We start from the raw sequence: 28,000 nt of genomic DNA on the forward strand, positions 1-28,000 counted from the left end.
TGATATTTGGGGCTTATGAAAAAAAGATGAGTGGACATAGTAGGAAGAATGTTGCAAAAGCATTTAAATGGAAAATTCATTGAGAAAAGCATTTAAAATGCAAAATGGAAAATACCCATTTTGCATTTCCATTTGAAATGGATTTATTTGAAATAAAGCACATCTCTGATCATTAGGTATTCTAAAACTTTCGGTAATTGTTTGGTTTCGGTTGCCTCCTTTTACCCTGATTCTCATTTCTGCGCACAAACTGCCTCCTGTTTTATATTATGTTTTTAGTTTTAATATTCTTGTTTTGTCCTGTCCTGCTGTTATTGTTATTCTAAATTTTGTCATCACTTTGTATAAACTGTGTATTTAGTGTTATTATATTAAATTTGTATTGGGTAACCACTAATACTAAATTACCGTTTTTAAGTTTGTTACAGCTAAGCGCACTTGAAGTGAAATGACACTAAACTGCGCTATACAAATGATTTTTAATATTATTATTATATTTACGAACCGCTTGGCAACAGCACCCTTCGTTAATTCAATGGCAGGTACCTGCTCTATTTTTAACATTATTTATATTAGTCAGTGTTTCTCAAAATACGTGTCTCACCTCTCCCTTTCAAATCTATATTTTTGCATTATCCAGGATTTAAAAAAATATTCATTAACCAATAATAACAATGCCTTTGTGAAACATCATCATCGGAAATGTTGCTTGAAATGGAATGAGCCATGTTTAGTGAACAGATTTGGTACTTCGCAATCTCCCTCTTTCTCATCTTTTTTCCTCCCAAAAAACTCATAACATATATTATTGCAATATTGTCTTAATCATTGACATAATAATATATTTATTTGGATTCTGTTTATCATTTATTAGTCATTGTTAATTATTAATTACTTTAAAACTCAACTCAAACAACAAATTAATAATGGTTTCACAAATTATTGGCCGTTGTGAATTTAATCTTTTTTATTACAGTTTGTAAAAAGAAAAGGTAGCAATTTTATAACGCAACAAAACCTGTCATTGTTACGCTCTGCCGATTGTCCATCATTTACAAGAAAACAAGTGGTGATCCGGACTAACAAACATTCAAAAGAAATTCTTGGAAATCTGAGGACAATTCTCAGTCAAGAAAATACCCGGACAGGCGAAAGGCAAGAAAAAGAATTAAATTCCTACAACTAAAACTATACAACGTCCTTCCTGAAAAAAATACATTTTAATTTCTAACTCTCAAGTCATTCAGACGCTTTATATTATTCGGCTTCCAAAACTTTTTCAAATGGGTTTCTTTAATTTATTTTATTTTTCATAGTAGCTATAAAGCGATACAAAAATAGAAATGTAGGATTTAGTGTTTAATCATTTTTTGTTAAGACGAATTCCCCAGCAAGGAAGTGATTTACATTAACCCCCCACACTGGCCATAGGAGGCCTTGAGGAAAATAATTTCTTTCAGGGCCTATGTCATCTTTGGGGATGCTGTGTGGAGAGCGTCTTTTCAAGGGAAGGAAGGAGAGGAAGTTCTTTAGAGGTAAAAGGTGTGAGGGGTGGGTAGGAATGGGATCAGTGTGTCCAGGAGAGACGGACGAGTGATCTATCCCTCGTGAGAGACCAGTTGGAGAGGTCAAAGGGTCTCCACAAAGCATCCTCTCCCGATCCGGCACGCCACGCAGCTGCTGGGCAGGCCCATCCTGAACACAGCTCACCAAATGAACCCGGGCACCCCTGCTAAATCACCAAACGTAACGAACCACTTGGAGTGTCTTATGGCAGAGGTGTTGGTTATCCAATAAATGGTTCCCGGGGCGGTGGTACCCAAACCCCCCTCCCACATTGTTAATATTGTCTTCAATGATTAAATAATATGGTTCCATGATAACTCAACACAGTGACAATTCAACACACTTTTAAAAAGTGATATAAAGTCATTAGAAACGATGAAAAAAAAAGGTTTTTTTAACCTAACCTAACCTAGCCTTAAGTAGGCTAGGTTAGGTTAGGTTAATACAGTTTTTTGATTCATCACTTTCCATGACTTTATATAACTTTTTAAAGATGTGATGAATTATCATTGTGATAATTTATCCGGTCACCAAATAATATATATATCGACTGTGGTTTGGTAAAAACCTTTAAGCCACAAAATGAAAACTTTACAGTAGACGACAAAAATGAATATTTTCGAATTCGTAAAACTAATTTAAAATATTTTCATTTTTTTATGTACAATATAGAAATTCTATTTATTTCGACCGGTCAGTGGTTGAGTGGGCATAGCGCTTGGGTCTCACCCGAGCGTCGCGTGTTCGATTCCTCGGCTGGCTAAGTCCTCCATCATAACACAAGCAACATTTTCGGCTTTCTGTGGTGGTAGTAGATTTTTAAACATTGTTGGGTTGTTCGTAACCCGAGAAAGTTTGTCTTTCTTTTAAAATTTTAATAATAATATTTTAATATTTGTAAGATATTTGAGGATTGATTCATTTCACAATTTTCTCGAAATATTTATATAACCTAATATTTTTTTTGCATTAATTTGGTTTTTAGTAATAAAAATGCCTTAATCAGGATAAAATACTTTCTAAAATACTGATTACCTTGTTGAACTTTGAAAACTATTCTACAATGAGACCACTGCAAACTAACATTCCCAGAAAATGTAGCTTGACGGGTTTTTCCAAAACACAGTCGATATGTTTATACAAGTCTCTGTTTTCTCGTGGACATTATTTCTTGGAGCAATTTATAGTCTGGCGTGACCATCCTAGTGGAAAAATTGCTCTCTCTCTGAAACGTAAAAGCCAAACGTTGCTATTGTGCTGCCGCCGAGAGCTCCGTCCTAATTCTCCTTCTGTTAAACGCGTCGTTCAAGAGAAAGAGGGAGACGTTCCAACGGATCTATCAGCGGTTCGCCTTTACGACATGCCTTGTTATGCTACGTAATACGTACACATACGCGAGCCGAACTGCGGAGCTGAACCTCAACTTTTGCTAAAGGAACGAACAACAGCAAATGGCGCTTTGTAATGATGATTTGTGTTGGTCCCCAACGCGCCCAAAACGCTCATAAATTTGTCGGAAAATGTTCGCTTTCTTTAATCCCTGGGATAAATCTTAAATAGAACTACTTTTCTACAGTTTTTTCTCACTTTGTACTATTTTGCGACAGTCTACCGAATTGCTCAAATTTCAAAATTAATTTAATATTAATAGGATTTAATGTAAATGATATTTGTCTGAACTCTAACATTGACATTTTTTCGGATTCACTGCCCAAATTCAAACGTGGCATCATGTCAATAATATAAACTGTTCAATGCGCATACATATACATTCATACACACACCCTCACACGTATATACACAAACACACCTATTACTACACACGTCACCTGGTAATTAAGAAATTAACATACTACCTACCAGACATTACAACGAAAAAAATTATAGTTACTAAACATGAAATATCTAATTTCTATATATTTTTTCATCACTGTAACTAATTTACTGTTTGTTTCTATAATATCAAATAAATAAATTCTTGAGATTTCTCTACATGAGAGATTATGGCTACTATCCGTGGCTCAATCCTACCGTCTTTCTTCTGGGTATGCTCGGAAGTAGGGAATGCAATCCCGGTATACCGGGATCCCGAAATACCGAGATCCCGCAGACATTTAGCGGGACTAATCTCGGTCGAAAATTTTGCGGGATCCCGCTGGACTGGCGGGATTACAGAGAATTACCTTCAATTCACTTACAATGCGCTAATGACTATTGTGCCAACCAGCGTGGAAGCTGAACGAGCTTTTTCAGCCGCTGGCTACCTTGTGTCCAATATCAGAAGCCGTTTATCAGATGACACAATTAATACTTTAACTTTTTTACGAAGCTATTTCCAAAATAATGTTTAATTAAACTTATGAAACTCATTGTACAAGAATATTGTTTATCGTGTGAACGTTATTATTCAAATTTAAGTTTCAGTTCAGTTTCAGTTCAGTTTCAGTTCAGTTTCAGTTTCAGTGCCGGCAATCCGGACGTTTATTTTATTTTCATTTGTATACATAGATTTCTTTTACCCACCTCACTAGACAAAGTCTGTTCCGAGGCGGGTATGTTATGTAAATTTATTCTCTTATCTTATTATTTGCCAATTTATGACTTAAACTTTACCTATGTCTAACTAAAGGTATACGTATTAATAAATCATTTAAAATGTAACAAAGAACTTGTTTTATTATAGGTATAAAGTCTAAAAACAAGGTTGGTAGATCGAGGTATCAGGTCTTTATTATACTATTGATTAGATATCTAAGTCCACTCTGCTGGATCCCGCAAATACCTGGATCCAGCGGGACTAAGATTGTTCAGTCCCGCAAATACCTGGATTGACATTTTCTTGCGGGATTGCATTCCCTACTCGGAAGGAACCATCTACGGGTCAGGAGGGATGTGCGCATTACTACACATTTCTTTAGACTGATTCGTGGATGGTCTGAAAACTCGGTCATCATGGAAAGCATTCATTTCTATGTTCCCGATGGTTATCTCCGTCACCGACAACATAGACTATTCTATCTCCCGGCCTGCAGGAATAACTTGCCAATGGTCATGCCTGCGGAGAGAGCAATCTCGTTGTTGAACAGAATTAATCCGGATATCGACATTTTTAGCATCAATGAAGCTGCCCTTAAAAGGCAAACTCTTTTTTACTAGTATAGTTGTTATACCTACCTTTTATATTTATGTAAGAATTATCCATAACAAATGTATTTAAAAACGAATGAAAATGAACGATTTAGGTTGATTGGGTTAGCTGGAAGAAATAGGATGTGATGTAACCTATAAGCTATACCCTTTGTACTCGGTTTTTTCGTGCAATAAATATTTTTTTTAAATTTTGAATTTTGTAATGTTTTTAAATATAATAAAAATTAAATTAAAAAAAAATCTATCTTTTCTAAACACCACTAAAGTGCTAAACCGATAGAAATATTTTACGGGCGTGTCTGGTGTTCCCGAAGTAAGGTAAATTTTCTCTTACTTTGGGTGAAATTGACCAGACATTTTCAAATATCGAAATTCATTCATTCAAAAAGTTAAATTTTAGTTAAAGTAAAATTTTAGTTAAAGTTAATTTTTAGTTAAAGTTACATTTTAGTTAAAGTAAAATTTTAGCTAATGTTAAATTTTAGTTAAATTTAAATATTCTCGGCGTATTTTGTATCCTCTTCCCATTATCCGTTTTAAAAAAGACAATTTCTAAAAAATGTTAGGACTTTTAAAAGGGTGTTTTTTTTACGTTAAACAGTGTTGGTTACTACGATTTTCTACATTTATAAAATGTTTTTTGTTTTAACCTTTTGTGTTTTTTTACGTGCTAAGGCTACTACCATTATAAAAATAAAATAATGCGTTGCGGAATGCCATTAAAAGGTTCTTTGGGGTAATGTTTTTTTTGTGAACTATTATTGTCATAATTAAGTTTCGTGGAAAGCTTTTGTTTCAGTTATTTTATAGCTTTATTATAAAATAGGGAGGGGGGGACCCCTTATTCAATATTTTAACCATAAAGTCTTCACCGCATCTGCCTCCCCTGCCCACACGGAGAAAAATGAGTATTGCTAATTTATTCAAAATCTCATCAAATTAATGGTCATCCGGTTAAAAACGGGATTGCAGGCCGTTTCCTGATAAACTTTTACTAAATTTCTTGGTATATCGGAACACGTGTTCATAAACCCGCATTTGCCTTAATAATATAAAATTATAACCATCTCCCTTAACTTTAACGGCACATATCACTCTCTTTAGGGTGAATTGCCTAAAACAAAAAAAAAATAATAATATACAATGACGAAATGCGGAAATATTAGGATTTTTATGAACATGTGTTCCGATATTGTGATAAAATATTCGTTTTCGTTAAGGGCCTGCAATCCCGTTTTTAACCGGATTACAAATAATTTAAAGAGATTCTTAATAAATTAGCAATATTCAATATAATCATTTTTCTCCTTGTACTCCAGTATCACGACATTGGAAACGCCTTAGTCCTAATGACTGTGGGCAATCGAAACTCTTGTACGGTATTCACTAATAATAATATTTGGATAATTTATATAGCGCCGTTTTTGTTAAAACTCACCTCAAGGTGATACTATCCACATTCGAGTCATATATTCTGCTTACTCTCCTTTCCTCGTTCATTCGCTGTATGTACGCAAGACCTTGCATTATTTGGGAATCTCCACATTTCGTACATGATTTTACCACACATATGCCTCAGGGATCTCAATGTGGCCTACGATAAGTTTTTTCTATTAATAACTGAAATGCTTTGCAGGTCATATGTGGTTAAATAACTAATTTATTTTTCTCTTTTGTTTCAGGTAAGAGACAAATCGCACTCATTGTGTTCTCTGTCGTTTTCGTTTGTAGCGTAAAACGGGTGGCATACGGAAGAAGAAGTTGGTAAATATGAATACAATTTTTCTTGGTGGAATAGAATTTGGAGAAGTATTTTATTTTAAGCTACGATCGCCGCATAATAATATTGTATAATTGTAGTCCCAGAGAGAGGTCGTATATGGCGTCATCGTTCTAGTATCTTCTGTCTTTTTCGTTTTCGTACAAGACGTGTTAGAAGGAAGATGACGTACGTACGACCTCTCTCTGGGATTACTATAACAACAATGACTTATCTCGCTCTCATGGAAAACATTTCAAGTTTAGAAAAGTTTCACGTTATTTTGCATTGAATATTATATAACCTATGAATGTTTCTTGGCAAGACGCCATAATATTTTCAATTAAATATACCACGTTAATAAGAAATTAAGACTTGAATGAATCTTAGTACCATGTTAGGTTAAGAAGCAAAATTGACTGACTTGACGGTTAGTGGCTGAGTTGACAAATACGTCTGGTTCCCACAAAGACAAATGCATCGTGGGTTTAATTCCTAGTTACGCTAGACAAGTCCTTCACGATTGCACAAGGAACATCTTCCGCTCATAATGATGGTTGTAGGAGTGTTTGAAATATTGTCAGGTCATTTGTAACCGAAAATTTTTGTCCTTTTAAAAAAATACCGCAAGTTCAGGATCCAAACTAATAAAAAATAAATGGTTACATAAAAAGGCTTGAATTCCCCTCGGTCGGACAGACAAACGATAATTTGGCTAAATAGTATAAAACAAAGTCACTATCCGCGTCGGTCTGTTTTGTGCGCTTAGTTCTTCTAAACTATGCAACGGAGTTTGGAAGGGTTTTCGCTATCATTTAGAGAATCTATACAACATATAATAATAATAATATATACAATTCATGAATATTATATTTATTGAAAGTAGAGAAAAGTCTAGCAACGCCGGGGTACACGTCAGCTAGTATCTTCATATGTACTCATTACATCATAGACATATGAATATTAGTAGACCTGCCCTAAGTGATTAAAAGCGTATTATCCCCACTCCCCATACCGGTTCCATTTGAGCCGGCTGTGCTCGCGTATGGCCTCAAGTGAAATTTGAAAACGTGACGTCATCATTCTTGTGCGAACTATGGTCGAGGCATCATCGGTTCATTTTACGAAATAACACGGCAAAATGTTGACTTGTGATATGAAAACTTGTAAAAATAGATGTGAAAAAGAGAATAAACCCAATTGTCGTATTACATTCCATAAGTAAGCATTATTTTACTTTATTTTAAGCTTATTCACACCGTATTATGTGGATCAGTTTTAGAAACATATACTATCACATCACAATGTAGCGATTCTCAAGTGTGCTCATCGTTGTTTACTGGGGTAAGTAAATTATGAAACATTTGTAAAAGTGTCTTAACTAAATACTCTGAAACTAACTACGACTCTGCAAACAGAAGAAATTTACTTTGCCGAATTTGGACTTCGCAAATTAGTTCATAACGTGGCGAGTAATTTGCGCCCCCATGTAAAAATGTCTATTCATTCAAAAGCAGATTTTACTTTTAAGAACTAAATGGTGATATTATAATGCGAGATGCCTATTTACTGTCAGATTGATTTATTGACGAATCACAGTCAGCTTAACCCCCTTCGTTCTTCAACAGTTGATTTTACCCCTCGCCATTATCTTCTCGTCTATTAATTCCTATGTCTGTGCATTACATTTTTTTTTGTTAAAATAAGAGAGAAAAAATATATTTCTCTGGATAAAAGTAGCTATTCTGGGGAAAATACTTAGGATAGATATATAGTGTCCGGGGGTTAGTTTTCGAAATTCCATTGTTTTAAGGATATTTTTAGATAAAAAAGTTCAATTGTTTGTATGGGAAATTAAATGTTCTTATATGGAATAATATTTTAGTATGGGAAAAAAAGTTGGAATTTCGAAAAAAATTATTTATCCTTTTTACTTCTACCATCATGTACAATCACCTCCCGAAGTTAGCGCACTTTAACCCCGAACACCTTGTATTTATATAGAATTTAGAATTAGAATTAACAGCACAAGTGCTATAGTACAATATAGAAAGAAAAATTATAAGTAATTGTCGTAAATAAAAATAAAATAATATACAAGTTAATGAAAGAAATGAACAAGAAATAAAAACAAAAACCTATTTTGAAGTTTCCTCATTAACATGCACAACAATTTTTTTTATTACTACAGCTTTATACTTCAATTGAGGCATATTAAAAACATCAGCTAACATAACATAGGAGTTACCAATGGTTTGTAATCTATTTGTAACAGAATTGTAACCTGAAAATGTAGTATAATTATCACGAACCTTGATATAATGGTAGGAACATGAAAGTGAATCAGCGTTAATATATCAGGGTTACCAACTGATAATGTACAATTTTTTTTATATAAAAATGAATGTTGTATAAGTATATAAACTCATTATCTGGTAAGAAGTTACAATTTACACAAACATAATTTTGCAACATTTAATTAAAGCGAAGCTTAATGCTAAATCACTATTTTGATTAATCTTTATAACGAATTGGTGTACATTATAAATATTAAAAAAATATGCTTTATATAAATTGAGGGTTTTCCTATCGTTTCGCTTGAGTAGAATTCAAATAAAATAACAAATTACTCAATAAAAATATAAATGTAAACTACTAAAAAAAAATTTTTTTCAATAGAAATGTATGAACGCGTAAAGGAAACAACTTAAAAAAAATACAGTATTATAGCTAAGATTATCTGAGACAGTTTCACTTGATTAACTTTTTTTGCTTTCTTATAAAATTGTTTACAAAATAAATAAAAATCTGTTTTGTGTTTGAAATCAAACATTTCTAGACTCGTTTGTCAAGCGATTTGAATGCCTATTACCTACAATATAAGGTTTACCAAGAATATACTCAATTTTTGCTTTTAGCTTTCTCTTAAATGATTACGAAAACTGTCAGCCTGTGTCCATCGAGCGACTTGCATTTTACCCCTGGCGACCTAAGGGTTAATCCATAATCAATCACTTGATCGAAAATTGATTATTTGCTATCTATCTTTACTGACTATATGGTATCGGAAAGTGGCCTGCGATAGGAACTGCTTCTAGGAAAATTGATAGCTGGAGTGTTGCAATCATTCGTTTGTATAATATATTAGCGGGAACAGGCGCCTGCACTATCAACGATCTACAATGTAAACATAACATCGAAATTATAGGTGCTTCTAGTTTTCTCAGAATTGCTCCATTCATAAATAGGTACGTATTTGTAGGTTAAACATGGATGTCGACGTTGGTTTATCGATAGTGGCGGCTAGCGCTAAGGAGCGTTTCCGCAAAAAATCAAAACAGATAACAGTAACAAATGTAATACTATAAAATTATTAAGTTAAATTAAACCGGCACGAATTTTCGTTCTTTTTACCACGTGTCATAAGTCACCTGGTACAAAGTGGATTCCATATCGAGATGTCACCTGAGAACATGAACGGCGCTCACCATCAGAAATGCCTCGGAACTCTTCGGCCACTCGGAAAAAACCCCCAAGATAAAATATATTTACACTGAGATAAATGTGTATTGCAGTGGCGGCCAGCTAATATGTGCTCCCGAGCGCCGAACAACCAACAAGATTTCCGACATGACTAATCACAATACGAAACTCGGTTCGGTTATAATATCTCATTCAAAAGGTACCTACTTATTAAGCGCGCTTAACTTGCAGACCGACTTTGACTTGTGCCTATGTTCGTAGCAGTTCGTTTTCGATTGCGATCCAAAATTTAACTGCTTTGTCGCATATTCTGTGGAACAGTCGAAAGCGTGGGTACATACCAGTTCATACTATTCTTTGCAAATAATACCATATCATGGACGGCGTTCGGGGTTTTACCACCACATCAGAAGGAACGGTTTATTCAGTAGAAAGTTAAACTAAAACGCGTATGTTTAATGTTATTGTCGATATCGTGGTTTCAATTTACCATCTGCTATTTTCAGCGAATGTTTCGCTTCTTGGATACAAGCATTTAAGATAAAACATGTCATTAAGAGATGAGTGATGGTCAGATTACTTATTATCAGTTTAGTCAGTACTCGCCGTTGCCGGGCACGGTCTGTTGAATTAAAAAATGTTCTTACTCTGCGAAAGTTTTTAAGTTTAATTGCAGGTTATATCGATCTTGTATATCAATTATTAATAGGGTTATCAATTGCAGGTTACTAATTTATGATTACTTTTGTGTTTGTTCAAAGTATAAATTAAGAATGAGTTTGAATGTGGAATACATTAAGAACAATAGGTCGAGTTTTGAAAACAAAGTGATAATAAAAAATGCCTGTCCACCTAAAATCTGAACTGATAATAAAACAAGAGTGAAAATCTGGATCGAAGAAGTTTACTCGATCATTTAACAAAACAATGTATAACAAAGCTTCGTAGCTCTGTGCATGTGATCAATTGAATAGTTTATTTTGTTTTACGTGTTTAATTTACGATGTTGATTCAGTTTGGACAATCAGCGGTGTTATTGATGTAACTCACCTTTCTTAAAAAATCAAAAAACATAATTCTTGTCATTTACATTTACAAAAAGTTTTGAGCTTAAAGGTTTTAGGAAAAGTTGACATCAGAATGCAATTGGATTCTGGCTACCGTGCCTAAGTTAAACATCATAATGAGCTATTTAATAAAAATCGATACAGGTGAAATTTCCCAGAACATGATTTCAATGTTACGTTTAAAACGTATGACTTCCTAAATAAAGTTCAGTAAAAGTGAACTCTGTAGAATTTACGCCCGCGACGATTTTTCAAAAGCTAACGGCCCTTTATCAATTTTACAAATTTTTTATAGTACTTGTTTATTAGAAGACTTTCCCGAGACTGTGAAATTACTAAAACTTTTGTGCACCATTCATGACCTTTGGAATGACCTCAGTTGAAAGCTAAAGATGTTTCTCAACGTTAAAAAGAATAAAATCTTTTTTAAACACGTTGAGCCAGGACAGACTGAACGCACTATCAGTGTTAAGCATTGATAGAGGTCTTCGCTAAACAAAAGGAGCAGAGAATAGAACTTATTTATAAATAGGTATGTACCTTTATTTAATTTATTTTATGACTTAATGTTGTAATCCGGTGAACCCCCATATATTTTGACCACCGGCCGCCACTGGTGTATTGCCGATTTAATAAACTCCTGTTAAAAACGTGATGGCGGGCCATTGCCGAACAAACTATAACACGCGTTCATGAAGCTGCGTTTATTTTAATAAATATGTTAACGAAAAGCGAAAATATTAGAATTTCCCCATAACACAGTTTGTTAGGAAATCTATCAATTCATTCGTTAAAGGCCTGCAGCTTATATAATAATTTGACCAGATTTTTAATAAATTAGCAATGTTCTATATCAGTAAATTTTCTCCGTGTAGGTTAATAGACGTGTTGTCAATAGTGTATATGTCAGAAATAATTTATACCCATTTTACGTCACTCGAACTTATTTGTCATTGTGGTTTTAATTCGTATAACACTCGTTTATTCATTTTCAATAATTTACAAGTATTTATTGTTATTAAGTTGAATTTTTAATTTTAAGTTCTCTTTTAATGATTTTCCGTCTTTATGTCCGGGTTAAATCTTCCCTACAGGAAAACCTAAACCCTTTCACACACTTTTCCACAAATGATCATCTAGTCTATCCACATTATGCAAGTGCAATCTATAAACGTAATAAATACAAAACAATACAAGAACAACACGTCAACCCAATATAATTCACCGACTCCAGATATTTTCATATCAGAGGGTTCGGCTCCGTAGAACTCCTAACTGGACCTGTAAATCCTACTGATGTCTCAATATAAATATTTAAAAAATCTTTCGTAATCCTACATGTATTTAAAATGACTGATTTTTGTATATAAATTCTTTGACGTGTGCGGCTCGACACCCAAACACGGCCCTGCACTTACCTACTATGTATAATTCAAGTATACTTATTATTTTTATTATTCTACCAGAGGCTCTGGTTCCCTTGTAGCGGAGTCTATACCATTTTATATTTTAATATAATTGTTATCAGGGGGTATTTTTTTGCCTAGGGCAGCTCGATACCCAAACACGGCCCTGCACTCAACTACTATGCATTATTCAAGTATACTTATTATTTTTATTATTCTACCAGAAGCTCTGGTTCCCTTGTAGCGTGTCGGTAACGATCGCGCCCATAAAAAATACTCGGCCACGCTAACTATTAAATGGGCTCTCCTCGCGTAAATATAATACTGGAGGAATATTAGCAAATTCATAAAACGCTTTCTTTTCATAGCTCGAGAACCATTTGGTGGGTTGAGAATACTTAGGAGTTATTAAAGAAATCTGTATTAAAGGAATGATTCGGGCTGAAATATTAAAAATCTTCAAATTATTGGTACTCCGGTTAAAAACGGGATAGCAGGCGGCTTTCTGATAAACTTTTGGTTCATTCGTAATAATATCGGAACACGTGTTTATACACCTGCGTTTGTCTTAATAATGTAAAATGACGAAATGCAAGAATGTTTTTTAGAACACGTGTTCCGACATCGTGACAAGTCATTGGTATTTTATTAATATTTTATCAGGAATCTTATCAATCCATTCGTCAAGGTTTTGCCGTGCCGTTCTTAACAGGAAAACGAATAATTTGAAGAGATTCTTAATATATGACTAATATTTATTTATCAGTAAGTTCTTTCCGTGTACCAATATTATTATCGATTCTGTTATTGATATAAGCAAGCCCAGATTTGTTCCTAAATATTTCTATAAAACCAATATTAATAAAGATAACTGATTCTGAACTGAAAACGGATTTATTACGAGGTGAATATGAACGGTATCAAGGTTTATGCAAAAGCGACGATTTCCTACCCACGTAGTAAGAAAGGGAGAATGCTGACAACTACATGAAGTTGTCTCACAATCCGAAATTTGATGTTTATTTTTTACGAATGTGTCATAAATAAAAGTAAGGCATGCTAAGGACAGAATTTTTGAAAACTATCGAATAGTACCGAAGATATAAACTGTCAAAACGTGGATATTAACTGCTGTGGCATCGCAGTACATGTGCGGCGCTTAAAATTAGGAAACGTACTGAATCTTGTGTCGTGTGACGTCACAAATATTGATATTAGCTGCTGTGGCATCGCAGTACATATGCGGCGCTTAAAATTAGGAAACGTACTGAATCTTGTGTCGTGTGACGTCACAAATTTTGATATTAGCTGCTGTGGCATCGCAGTACATATGCGGCGCTTAAAATTAGGAAACGTACTGAATCTTGTGTCGTGTGACGTCACAAATTTTGATATTAGCTGCTGTGGCATCGCAGTACATATGCGGCGCTTAAAATTAGGAAACGTACTGAATCTTGTGTCGTGTGACGTCACAAATTTTGATATTAGCTGTTGTGGCATCGCAGTACATATGCGGCGCTTAAAATTAGGAAACGTACTGAATCGTGTCTCGTGTGACGTCACAAGCCACCACTGCATACGTCCAAGTTCATAAAATCGTCATTTTTGGAGGTATCGAAAAACAAAGTTTTCTGGCGTCATTAACTCTTTAAATACAATATACTTTCATTATAAATTAGGAAGTCAATCTCATTGGCTCCTATTTAATAAACCTGCAGGAATGTAAAGTATTGGGAGACGTAAGCCTAGGTGGTTGGATAATGTGGATGTCATCACCATTTGCTTCAAGAAATAACAGGACACGACCAAAGCTCTATGTCAATACCTGTATCATACTAGAAATCAATAGTAAACTAGGTACATAAAGTCAGTTTAACAAAGACCACTAATGTCACCCAAGTAAAGACCGACCATCTAAAATGAAAACAAATTTATTGTAAAGTTATTCTACTTCTTCGCACTTTATTTCAGAATCATCTAGCATTGTTTCATCCAAATATATTATATCATCATACAAGTCAGAATTATACGCCTCATCTGAGCAGCTTTTCTCGTTTTGTAGACGTGTTAAAGGTATTTCCATCTCTGTTTTAGACTTCAGAATCGTTATAGATGTAGAATTAATCTGAAGTGTTGGTGCTAAAGTTGATGGCCAATGCTTTTGTGAGCTAGCAGTCTTTTGCGAAGCCATGACCTTCTTGACAGCACTCATAATTTCTATTTTTGCTGTAAATTTGTGTTCACCTTCTAATCTTCTCATGGCTGGAAGGAGAGACATCAAAAAGCATTCATCTTCATCCATATTCATGTAGACATTTTTTTTGCATCTTTCTGGGGTCAATTTTTGTTGCAGTATTGCTTGTTTTGTCTTTCGAGGGTTTTCGACGCGCTTCGCGTGCCTATCGATTAATATACTTCGTTGTAGATTGACCGTTAGTTTTTGTTTGAGTTGCCTGTTTTGAAGCTTTCGTTCTTTACTAACTTTTGAATTGCCTGATTTTGTTATTTCTTTCCCAATATCATCGAATTTGTCATTGGACCCAGTTTTGTCTCGTTCGGAGCGATATGGTGGTTTCTCGTCCTTCATTTGACTCGTCCCCAAAAATCTAAGTTGATTGAAATATCCGTATTTCCGTGGCTGTGTGTATTTATTTTCTGTTCGTTTAAATGTCTGAATCTTCTTTAAGTTTTTTCTGTAAAGCTCTAAAAGGTTGATCCATCTCCTTTGAAGTTGTTTTCCTAAAACAATATAAAAAACTTTCATTTTGAATCAGGACAAACGCAACCAAAGAACGCTTGTCCTAAATTATCATGAACAATATAGGAAAAAGAATTCTATTTCGCGTATGGAAAAAAATGGTAATGGTAAAAAATGCCGAGACAAGGCGTGGCAGTTAACATCCTACTTACATATCATGAACCTAAAAGGCTCTGGACAGAGCTATTCGAGAACAATTTGAGCCGCGGGGTGAGGGGGAAGTTGTATGAACAACACTTTTGCCTACTTATTTTTTATTTATTTATTCCTTGTCTCATCAAATTCCCAAAATAAAAATCATAAGCAGCGTTATAATTGCGTTGAAAAATAAAATAAAAATGCAAAAATACAACAGCTGTCACGCGTAATAATAATTACACAGCTGAACTTGTTTACAAATAAACTGTTTTTATAAATCTAATAATAATATTATTGAATATATAAAAAATTAAAATTAAAATGGAGTTCTACAAATTAAACTTGATAACAATAAAAAAAAATTAAAATAGTTAATTTCATACCACTTTGTAATACACATCATTTCAAAAGTTAGTCATTCAAAATGGCTGCCGGGCAATTTCCCCTGACTTCCAATGTCATTCATACAAAATCGCACTATGCTCTCTGTCCAGGGCTTTTTAAGTTTATGTTACAGCTACTCCCTTCAGTTTGATATTTGCGTACAAGCGTACACGAAGCTAATCTTTTCATCGTGAATTTTTAAGCAGACGAAAATCGGTATGTCACGGTTGGCAAATTTGACATTTTTCATTTCAAACATTAATTAATTTTATGTTAGGTTACAATAGTTAGATCAAATATTATGTTTGAATAGTGACGGTTCCAATAATCTCTCACTTATTTCAGCCTCTGGGGGAACGGTTGCGCGGCTCATACAAATTTAAATTTGGATTTGACTCCAAAATACCTCACCAAACTGAATAATTTTTTTTTAATCCAAAGGGATAGAAAAATCTAGTACGGATATGTACTACTCTATTTATTTGTGTTTTAAATTATAAAATATTTGCCAAAAATAATTAAAATTTTCTCGATTTTAGAAACTTTGACAATTTTTTATCACATAATGATAATTAAAAATTAAAATATCTTTTGCAAATTATATGTAACTATAATGAAATTTAAATAAAAAAATAAAACATCGTAAAAAAGTGGTTTATTAGGTCGGATTTTTAAATTTATATACGACAAATTTGTGTTCCAACGTAAATTGGTGATTTGTAATTTAAATTTAAGCCAAGCAAATGTTTTTTTTTTATAATTCATATTTTTATTTTATATTTCACTTTAATTACATAGTAGATAAGGTAAGATAGTCTTTTTATAATTACATTAATTCACAAACAATTGCCAAACTTGCCTCAAAAATCGTAAAATATCGTTTTCTTTAACTTCCCATATTTTATAATTTTAAACAAAAATAAATAAAGTATCACGATTTTTGCTACAACAATAATTCATTAAAAAATAATAATTCAATTATGTTGGGTATTGGCCTCAAATTCAAATTAAAGTTTTGTATGAAAAAGGTCGCAAAACCGTTCTCCGTAAAGCTTTTGTGGGTAACATGGACCGTCATGCCATACCTAAACTTACAAACTATGTACTAGCATGAATAGTTAAGTATTTAAAATAGGTGTTCATTTGACGAATTTGTTGACATTTGATTCGCGAATTTATTGTTCACGGAAGAATTGAAAATAAAAATGGAAATTAAGAGATAGGAAAACAATGTAAAGTGATAAGGCTAAAATCGTGAAAAGATTTAGAAAGGGCACTCGGATTGTTTGGAAAGGAACCAGGGACTGGAAATATGGAAGTAAGGAGTGTGGCCTCAGATGGAGGTGTGAGACCTCAGAATAAATGTGAAGGTTTAATTGTTGTAGTTCTGGAATCGGTATTTGGCGATACTAAGATAAACCTAAGCCACTGTTACAAAACATGTGCGCCATTCAAATATGTCACTGAAAATGCAGTAATAATCTCAGCAGAAACTGCAAAAGTACAGTCGCAAAAATTCGCATGAAATAGAGCAGGTACAGATAAAAGAGTAATTTAAAATAACAAACCTTTCAGTTCTTGGAGCTCTGGAGACAGTTCTACCCACCCGTCTATCACATTAGTGTACACTCCACGCCATAGTTCGTCTTTAACCCTCTTATCGCCATACTCCATACATCCGCTGTCGTACAATGCCGGTCTCTTTTTGACCTCACGAATCAACTTTCGGACGTTTAAGCGGGACATAGCTCTACAGACGACCGCTCAGAGCGGAGGACGACCGCGGAGTGCGCTTAATCGGCGGAACTGCAATGCTGCCCAGTCGCGCAGTGGTGTGGGGCCAGTGAGGCCAAAAGTAAAATGTAAATTGGGGTAAAAAAACTTATTTTACTATGATTTGAAAGGTAAAAAAACGACAAAACTAAGAAAACAACGGTAAATAAGTAAATTATCTATCAAGTAAAATTAAACAATAATCTTAAAAAATTTGATTTTTTCAGATTTTATTATTTGTGTAGGTACATAATTAAAGTTACATGCATATTATTTGTTGAAAAGTTTAATAATTCGATAAAGAAACATTGTGAATACGCGCTGAATTTTAAGAACTACGTTCCTAAATTCGGGATATCCTCCACGCGACCCATGCTAAAAAATCGTATCTCATCAGAAGTACATATTTATGGTGACAGATAAAAAAACATGGAGGTATAAATGACCCAAAAAGCATGCAAACATTGTAAAAACTGTGGATCATTGTAAAAACACTGGACTACAGATTACACTACGAGAACACCGGTATCCGTGGCAACTAAATTTATTCCGGCGTAGTACGCCACTGTTGCCAGATGGGCCGCGGGTTCATGTGTGCATGGAAATTGCATCGATAAGTCCACTGTGCTTATGGCAGTTTGATTGTTTGATGATTTGACTCTCAGTCCTGAGGACTTTTCATAGTTGGATTAAACATCAGTATTTATTTACTTATTTCACATATACGGCACAACATGTGCCATTCACATATTAATTTACAGAGAATAGTACAGCAACATAAGGAATGCAACAATATTATGTATTAGTATGTTTTAGTGCCATAGAAATACTTTATTTCATTTAAAAGTTGAAAGGCAGATAGAGATATTGAAAAAAGGGTAAATGGGGGAAAATCCATTAACGGAGGACTGAACGCTTTTGGCACCAACAAAAAGTTTTAAAGAAGCGAAGCTAGCAGCCCACTATGGAGTGCTGGTACTTACCCTGATGTATGGGAGCCAGGCATGGAAGTGGCAGAGAAAGGATGAAAGTAGACTGAATGCTGTCGAAATGAAATCCCTGAGGCGTAAGAACAGTAAAACCATGTATGATCGTGTGAGAAATGTGGAGATCCGCAAAGAGTGCAAGGCTGATCTAAGCATAATGAGTAAGATCAAGAAAGAGATGCTTAGATGGATTGGGCATGAGGAGCGAATGAGCGAAGAAAGGAGTGTAAGGAGAATGTATAACGTGAATGTGTAGATGAAGTCGGGGACGCCCGAGGAAGACATGACATTATCAAGTGAACCAGAGTCGGCCATGTCAAGAGTCAGAATAACAGAGTATGTATGAGACGCTGTATGTGAATGAGGCAAGGAGTGTGTGCTAAGACTGAGTTATTTGGCGTTTAGTTAGCCCATCTAACAAAAACATTCCTCTGGTGTCCGCTCCTATCAGAGTTTGTCCATCATCAAGGATCCACCCTGCTGAATGCAGCCCAGATCAACAATATTCTTCTGGTGTCCGCTCATATCAGAGTTTGTCCATCATCAAGGATCCACCCAGATCAACTATGCACAAACGCACCCGTACCAGTCACATGAGATTTCAAAGCTTTCCAGCCTTTCACCCGCCCGTCAATAATTTTGCCCAGTTATTTAATTGACAACTAGCTGATTGATGTACCCGCAGTTGCTCGGTGTTTTGAATGATTTGGAATAACGTTTTGAGGTTGTAAATTCTAGTATAAACATCGAATTTTCTCTACTTTCTATAAATACAATATGCGTGTATTATATATATTAGAAATTCTTCCCGCATAAATTCTCTAAATGATAGTGAAAACCGGTAGTTGCGTAGTTTAAAAGAACTAAGCACACAAACCGACAAAACACGTAAAACAACTGAAGGTAACTCAGAATTGCATTATAAAGACCATACTAAAAGTTGCCATAACACGTAGGACGTCAACAACAGAAATTTTTAAACAGTTTGATGTTCCAAGTATACAGAAAATCTATGCCAAAAACATTCTCGTACATCACCTCAAAAATGATTTACAGGCAAACACGTTCCATAATCATAAAGCCAGAGCCAAACAAACAGATATACTAAATATACCAAAGTGTAACTCTACCTTTGGACAAAGAAGCTCTGAATTTTTAGCAGTAAAAATAAATAACAAATTCCCATTTAGTATCAAACAATTCCAAACAAAAAATAACTACATTAAGGACATTAAATCTTGGCTTAAGGAACTACCGAATAAAGAACTTAATAATAATAATATTTGGATGATTTGTATAGCGCCGTTTTTGTGAAACCCCCTCAAGGGTGCTGTACAAATATATAATATATTTCTACAATGATCTATGTTATTATTAACTATATATGGAAATAATATACACTACAATACTTGCCTGGTAGGTTACTTGAGATTAATACTTAATTAACGTTAACTAATTGTTTATTAGCGAAATTTATATATAGGATTACTTACTAGCATATTTAAAACATCGTACATACGTTTCTGGAAAACCTTACCCAAAAGATGAAGCCGAACCATAGAAGTCGCTGAAAACTTCCAAAACCTAGTCCCCCTCATCACAGGATCTCCTGGTGAGGAGGACTACGAATATAATCAATATCTATTATACATATATATAAATATACATATTCCTGAAAAAAATAAAAAAATAAATGTAAATCAAAGTAATCCTCAAGAAAATTTCGGGGTGCCCCGAGTAGAGGATATCTTCGAGAAAAATGCAATTATCCAAATTTATAAAGATAATATAATCAAACACTTTGAAACCCACCTGTCAACATGATATCAATACAATATAAAAATACCAAAATATAATACCAAACAAATGCATAATAACTATACCTATTTAGGAATAAAGTATTTCAACAACCTTCCGATTGAAATAAAGAAATTAAAGGATATCAACAAACTTAAACTAAAACTGAAGTTACACTTTTAGAAATAGTTAACTAAATAATTGCCTGTTTTTCCCTTTATTTGTATTTATTATCTATATTCATCTCAACTGTATTTAGAAGTTCCTAATTACTCTCTTAATTGCCCAATAATTAGTATGTAACAGAGTCCTATATATGTACAACTACACATATAGATAATCCAGAGGTTATATATATATATATATATATATATATATATATATATATATATAATAGGAACAATTGAATATATATATACTTACCTATTGCATAATGTTATTCTATTTTCCTTATAATTAGTGTAACTCGCTCACCAAGCACAATAACCAGTTTCTTATTTGGTGAGATTGCGATTATAAATATATTTTGTAACCATATGTAATTTACATAACATCCTTGTACTCACTTATATATTCAATAAAAAAAAATATATAACAATTAAATAAAAAATAAAAATATTTTATACTATTTAGTGATTAGATTTGTATACCGAATAACTTTGTACATACACATATTTTATTTTTATTGTTGATACATTATTTTACAATATTTCATATTTTAATTCAGTAATGTTGGCCTCACTGGGTTGTTTACCCGTGCTGAGGCCCCCATTTTATAATATAAGAATTTATACATTTAAAAAAAAGAAAAACAACATTAAAATAACGATAAATTTAAACTAAAAATAAAGATTAAAAATTAAAATATAATTATCACACAAAAAGAAAAATAAAAGAGAATGTAAATCGGCATTTATAATGATTTATGTGTTTGTGCGTGTTGCGTGTTTTATTTTTTTTGTGTTGCGTGTATATGTTTTATTATTTTATGTTATAGAATTTTGGTAATATTGTCTTTTTGTTCTTTAATCCATTTTTTTTATTTTGTTTCAATTTATTTTTATTTTCCTCAATTTTTGTTTTAAATTAAATTCTAAATTTTAAATTCTATTGCTATTTGCTGTATGTTAATTATAGTTGTGAATAATAGATGTATAAGATTCAAATAATATATGTTCGTGTTAAATTTGTAATAAATAAATTTTCTATTTTCATTTTTAAATAGCCATTATGGTGATTTTCACAAAAACCGTGCTGTACAAAATGATTACATCTTTTTTTTACTCTTTGTTTTGTTTATTCTCTTGTTCAAATTTAGACAATTTTTATCATTTTCATTGTCAACGCAAATCTGAACCTTTTCATACCACGACAGTCCGCGATACCATCAGATCAAACAAGACGCTACAAACATTCATTAAAAGTTTTTTTTGTTTATACAGCAATTACGTATTAAAAATGGAGCAAATAATTATATAAATACTAGCTGACATATACCCGGCGTTGTTCGATTTTTCTCAACTTTTAATAAATATATAAATTCTCTAAATTATAGTGAAAACCCTATCCAACTCCGTTGCATAGTTTAGAAGAACTAAGCTCACAAACAGACAGACGCGGATAGTCACTTTGTTTTATACTATTTAGATATGTATGACGACTTTTATTTTGCTATAATATTTCAATGTTTCATAGTTCACACTGGAAAACGGAAAAATGTAAAGCTAGGAAAAGTTTGTATAAATTTGCAAGACTCCAGTTTCTATTTTAAATGTTAGAATATGCAATTATATCAATAATAAATAATTATCTAACGTGCAAGAAAATAACTTAGGTATACTCTTCATTTCGACATCCTGAGTATCATTACCCCACCCCACCTGTACGGATCGATCACACCGTTCATTGCCAATCAAAATACCGTCCGGGATAATTCCATCTCTTCGCAAAAAATAATAATAATATCGTGAAATTTCATCCTCGTTCTGCGCGGGAGAGAACCCCGCGGCTCGCATCCCTTCCCCCTACCCTCACCATAACAACCCCCTCCCGGCACGTCCGCCTAGCTCTCCGCCCCGGGACCGGACGGGAGGTGGGCGGGTGAGGGTGGGGATGTATGTGTGTTGTTTCAATGTCACGGGGCGGGCGGCCCGGGCGGGCTGAGGGGCGGCGATCGATAATGGGCGCAGTGGGGTGGCACGTACGCAGGGCGCACTCGCGCAGGGGTGGGGGAGGTAGGTCTCAATCCAGCTACGCTCAAACTTTGGAACTTGCACCAACCAAACTACCTGACTTGTCATAATTGATAATGAATACCGCACAAGAGTCCAAACTGCTCCCAACTGCCCGGAGACAGTGGGACTATGGCATGCCTGATTGGCATACGTTATGAGGTTGAAAGGAAGGAGAAAAACCTGGATATTCAGAAAACATTCGTTTCTGGCAACGTTTCGATTCAGAATATTGGGCTTCCACCGGGGCGATTTTTCCAATATCTGCCATTAATATTAGTATTTGGATGATTTGTGTAGCGATGATTTGGATGATTTTTGTGCAAAATCACTTGAGATTTTCAATATCTACCACTTTTGAGATTTTCAATATTTACCACTCTTCAGATTTTCAATATCTACCACTTTTGAGATTTTCAATATTTACCACTTTTGAGATTTTCAATATTTACCACTCTTCAGATTTTCAATATCTACCACTTTTGAGATTTTCAATATTTACCACTCTTCAGATTTTCAATATCTACCACTTTTGAGATTTTCAATATTTACCACTCTTCAGATTTTCAATATCTACCACTTTTGAGATTTTCAATATTTACCACTTTTGAAATTTTCAATATTTACCACTCTTCAGATTTTCAATATCTACCACTTTTGAGATTTTCAATATCTACCACTCTTCAGATTTTCAATATCTAACAATCTTGAGAATTTCACTATCGGCGGAATGCTTTTTTCATTCGTAATCGCGTCTTACCGTTAAGTTTGGTAGCCACCTCTCTGAACTGGATCCTACAAGAAAAAATTACGTTTTTCAGAAACAGGCAATTAGTTAGATATATTCAACCTTGATGTAAATTAAATGTTTAATTATTGAAGACAATATAAGCGATTCCTAAACGAAAATTTGAAAAAGAAAAGTCAGATGAAGATACGGTCACGTCTAAGACATGAACCCAGGTCCCTTGCCTTGCCGGGGCACCGTATCTTATTCTGATTTTTCTGTTTAAAATTTTCGTTTATATTGTCTTCAATAATTAAATATTACAATTTGAGGTTTTACTCATTAAGTTATTCCAAATATAAAATAAACGAAATGTGCTCGGAAAAGTAGCTTTATTGATTCATTCTGCCCGACGAATCTGTGTCCAAGATTTGCATATGGCTGACATTTGACGCACGAGAACAAGAGGTTTTTACGACTTGTTCTTGTGCCAACAGCTTGGCTGTGGATGACATGCCGACTTTTGTGTGTCGTTTTCTTATGATCTCTCCCAGATCTAGGTTAACCGAGCATATCTCCGTAGATAACATAGACTTTGAAGAAATAATGCAAAAATGTGTCCAGTTAATATTCAAAAAGATATATGACACAAAACCAGTCCACTTGAGAATGTTCATCAGCACCGATTTCCCTATTTACACCCTTTCGACCTTCCAGATTTCCTTTGAATCTCGATTTAGGGACTTTTTACTTGTTGCTTTATAACAGACAGTGTCTTAGATAATATATTATTAGTATTCCTCTTCTTCTGCTTCGTCTTCTTGATTGTTTTCAAGAGCTTTCTCACGCAATTCACTTTATTTTGTGTTTACCCAATTATAAGCCCTTTTCTGTACACTCAAGAATTGATGAAGAGCACATAAACACTTTGTACAAATAAATTATATGAATAAAGAAAACGAAATCTTGAAACGTGCCTAATATTATTTTTTGTACGATTGCTAATCTGATTAGTTTGTATTGGTTTTCGATACCCTAGATGTTTATAATGGTGACCGGATAAATCATCACAATGATAATTCATCACATCTTTAAAAAGTTATATAAAGTCATGGAAAGTGATAAAAAAAAACTTTATTAACTGGGTTAAGTAGGTTAGGTTAGGTTAGGTTAGGTTAGGTTAGGTTAGGTTAGGTTAGGTTAGGTTAGGTTAGGTTAGGTTAGGTTAGGTTAGGTTAGGTTAGGTTAGGTTAGGTTAGGTTAGGTTAGGTTAGGTTAGGTTAGGTTAGGTTAGGTTAGGTTAGGTTAGGTTAGGTTAGGTTAGGTTAGGTTAGGTTAGGTTAGGTTAGGTTAGATTAGGTTAGGTTAGGTTAAAAAAAAAAAATTTCATCGTTGCTAATGACTTCATATCACTTTTCAAAAGTGTGTTGAATTGTCACTGTGTTGAGTTATCATGGAACCGTTTATAATAAATCCCCAAGGTCATCAAAAAACATAGATTCTAAATATGTTTCTATATTCTTATTCTCAGAATTAATAAAAATGATTTAAAAGCTTTAGTGTGTATATGCTCCATGATTGGTCCAACGAAATCTGATGTCATAATGTACTCTGTGTTATGTTTGTACAACGTAATAATTAAACATCTCTTTTTATTACATGTGTACTCTGGTAATAAGAGGGAGAGGTCGCTATACAGTTTCGTATTGTGTAGTTAGGTATGTTGATCTGAGTTTTTGAGATGATTTGTGGTTGTCTTCTTAGTTTTATCGATTGTTTTAACTTACATAGTACCTCCTGACATTTTAGAAGGTTTTTTAAGGCGGTGCACTACGTCGTGTAAAATTTTGAATCGCTAACACCCCTTATTAAGATAACATTTAAATTCCCGCTTAACACCATCCGCATGTTTTTATATAAGCCAGAAAATACATCACAAAATGTGGCCTCAGGCAGTATATATAAATATAGGACTATTTTACTTATGATTATTTGATAAAGAATTTAATTTTCCACACTATACAATAAAACACTAAGCGAAAATGGGTAACAAGAAACTCAGGACAATAACGACCAGCAGTCATACCAAAAACAAATTAATGTTGTGATCGCCTTTAGTATAATAATAATATTTGGGTGTTTGTTATAGCGCCGTTTTTGTGAAAAATTACCTCAAGGTCGCTGTACAAATATACAATACATTTCTACAATGCTCTTTCTTGTAACTAACTATAGACTAGACAAATTATTATCAACTTATGGCAACGGATTGTATCCACCGGTTCGTCGATCACTAATACAAAACTATATGTACAATACAATTGACCAATATACATATTATTTATTTAGCATGTCTTCCCATCTGCGCACTGGTGAAGAAGTGATAAATGACGCTAGCTCTTCGGAGCACCTTCCATTGAAGAACCGGTAGAACAAACACAATTTCTCCATCTGTCATATATGTTATAAATTTTAGAGACTGGCGGCTTCTTTACTTTCGTTTCCAGCGTCCTCCTGACATTAATTTATGATCGATAATGATGAAAGTGTTTTGTATTTAATAAATCAATCCGTAAAATTTCAACTCCTTATTTAATATCTCCCTTCACAAGGTAATAGAATAATTAACACAACACACACTTCCACATCATTACGAGACTAACCCGAGAGAATATTGTTATTTATTTCTGAACGTTGCCTTGTTTAGTAAAACTCATTTAAATTATGGCAGCTTTAGTTTATTTTAAAAGCTTTGTTGTTCAAAAAACCCAGATATAACTTTCCCAAATAGGGCAGGATTTAATAATAATTGTATGTTAATCTTTGAATTCGTGGCTTAGCGTCAACTAAAAATTATGCTCTTGAGGGTCTTTTGAGCTCTCTCTTATCGCTAATCGCATACAATTGATCACGTATTATAGTAGAGCGATCCACAGTAAATTGGAGACATGACATTCAGATTTGCGCCCCACAACGTGACCAAATGCGTAGAACACAACAACCTACCGCTGAGCCGATTAAAACTGGTCGTCAAGTGTACCGTAAAGTGACTTACTTTGCCCCTCGAGGGGTAACATTGAAGATTTAAAAAAAAATAATATCAATTCATTCAGGTTGTGGTTATATATTTTTCCATCGAAACCAGTCTTAAATGCAAAACAGCATTTTCAACCCCCTCTCTCTCTCTCTCTCTCTCTCTCTCTCTCTCTCTCTCTCGCGTTTGTCGTTTGTATTACGAAAATAGTATGATCAATGAACCATCCAATAATGACGTATAACAATGTATTAGCATAAAACGAGTAATTAAACAAGAATGTAAAATAACAAGGGAAAATAAAGTATGAGTCAATTTAATTAATGAAAGATTTCAAGAAATTTTGTTTTGTTGAAAGTTCCGGGGGCTATCGCTAAATATGTCCGGAATCTTGCTACTACAGTGGATGTTATGTAGTCGCCACATTCGCACAAGAGGTTGAGAGAAGGTTATATTGCTACTTTGGAAAGGAATATGAAAAGTTTCGGGGTTTCTTAACAGACGGTAATTGGTATTGATTTTGGTTGCGGTAAAAAGGGAAGATTCTACATGATCATTTATAATAATTTTGAAAAGAAATTTCATGTCATTCTTATCACGACCATTTAATGTTTCGGTAGGTCTAAAATATACAATAATATACGTGTATAATATATTTATAACTTACCGAAACATTAAATGGTCGTGATAATCTTGTTCACTATTATTTGGAGAATTCAATAGAAAACACTATTAATGGGGCAATGATACTCCTCAAGGATCAAATTGAAGCAGTTTTACTTTGCTTTTATCTGTAGGCCTTGTTCGCTGGGATTGGACAAGCTCTGACTTGGCCCGAAACGGAACGGACTATGGTGAATTGCATCAACGAAATGACGCTGCATTACCAACTGAATTTACATCTTGTTTCGCTGGACGTACTATTATAATTGTGAAAGACTACACACAACACGCTTGCTTGTTCAGTGAAGTCGTTGCGTGTTTCCATTGTTATCACCGTGTGAAAATTTCAATAGAATTAAAATATTATGGATATAGGTTGTGTGATGCTGTAATGATGAGTGCTTCTCACTCGCAGAACTTATGCACAACTTATTAGTATGTTATTTTATTTATGGCATTTAAATGGTTACGAATGTGATTGAAGCAAGGTGTGTGTGCCAAGATCGAAGATCGTTTGGCGGTCTCCGCCTACCCCTGCGGCGAAATAGCGTAATGATGTGAATCACTTGGTTTGCCAAATGCCAGATGAACGTTTCACATTTACCTTTATAATTTTGTTCTCCGAAGGAATCGGCCGAACCAAGTAATTTCTTATCAAGTCTGATATTGTTAACAATAAGAACAAACAACCGGTTCCCCCAGCCCCCTCATACTCGGAAACTGAAGTTTAATTATTATAATTGATTGATCTACTTGTCCAACACGATAGTGCCCGAGGCGGACATGCCAGACAAGGCTAGGTAAATGGATTGCCCTTTTGCGTCGTCTCCTGGTAAAATAACATTCCTCATTATTGGCACTATACCTTGGAGAGTTTTAGCCGTCTCTAGGAAACAGAAACAGAAGGAGACTGTCGCCGCACTTCTAAAATAAAAGCGGCACGGGTGCATAATTATGGTATAAGGGCAATACCTTCGCACGATGATGTCGTCCTCACTATAACCCTCCTCGGGGGTAAAAAGAGAGAGGCTCCTCCGATTACCTCTCACTCTCCGAAACTTAAGTGGCAATCGGCCGA

General features: G+C 34.2%; 2 protein-coding genes across 3 annotated transcripts in view; one reads left to right on the plus strand and one right to left on the minus strand.

Annotated features, from left to right (window-relative positions):
• Smr (nuclear receptor corepressor smrter) overlaps nt 1–28,000 on the plus strand; it is a 608,275-nt gene that overhangs the window by 189,242 nt on the left and 391,033 nt on the right. The gene's annotated exons all lie outside the window — the stretch shown is intronic.
• On the minus strand, nt 14,124–17,478 carry LOC149413249 (uncharacterized). The gene is made up of 2 exons (XM_089645272.1): nt 17,280–17,478; nt 14,124–15,170 (listed from the first exon to the last, which is right to left on the minus strand). Exons 1-2 carry the CDS (start codon nt 17,455–17,457, stop codon nt 14,374–14,376), a joined length of 975 nt encoding a protein of 324 aa, XP_089501398.1. The 5' UTR covers nt 17,458–17,478; the 3' UTR covers nt 14,124–14,373.

Source organism: Hesperophylax consimilis, chromosome 22, assembly GCF_061612785.1.
Source record: "Hesperophylax consimilis isolate HC1 chromosome 22, BYU_Hcon_1.0, whole genome shotgun sequence".
NCBI classification, from domain to species: Eukaryota; Metazoa; Arthropoda; class Insecta; order Trichoptera; family Limnephilidae; genus Hesperophylax; species Hesperophylax consimilis.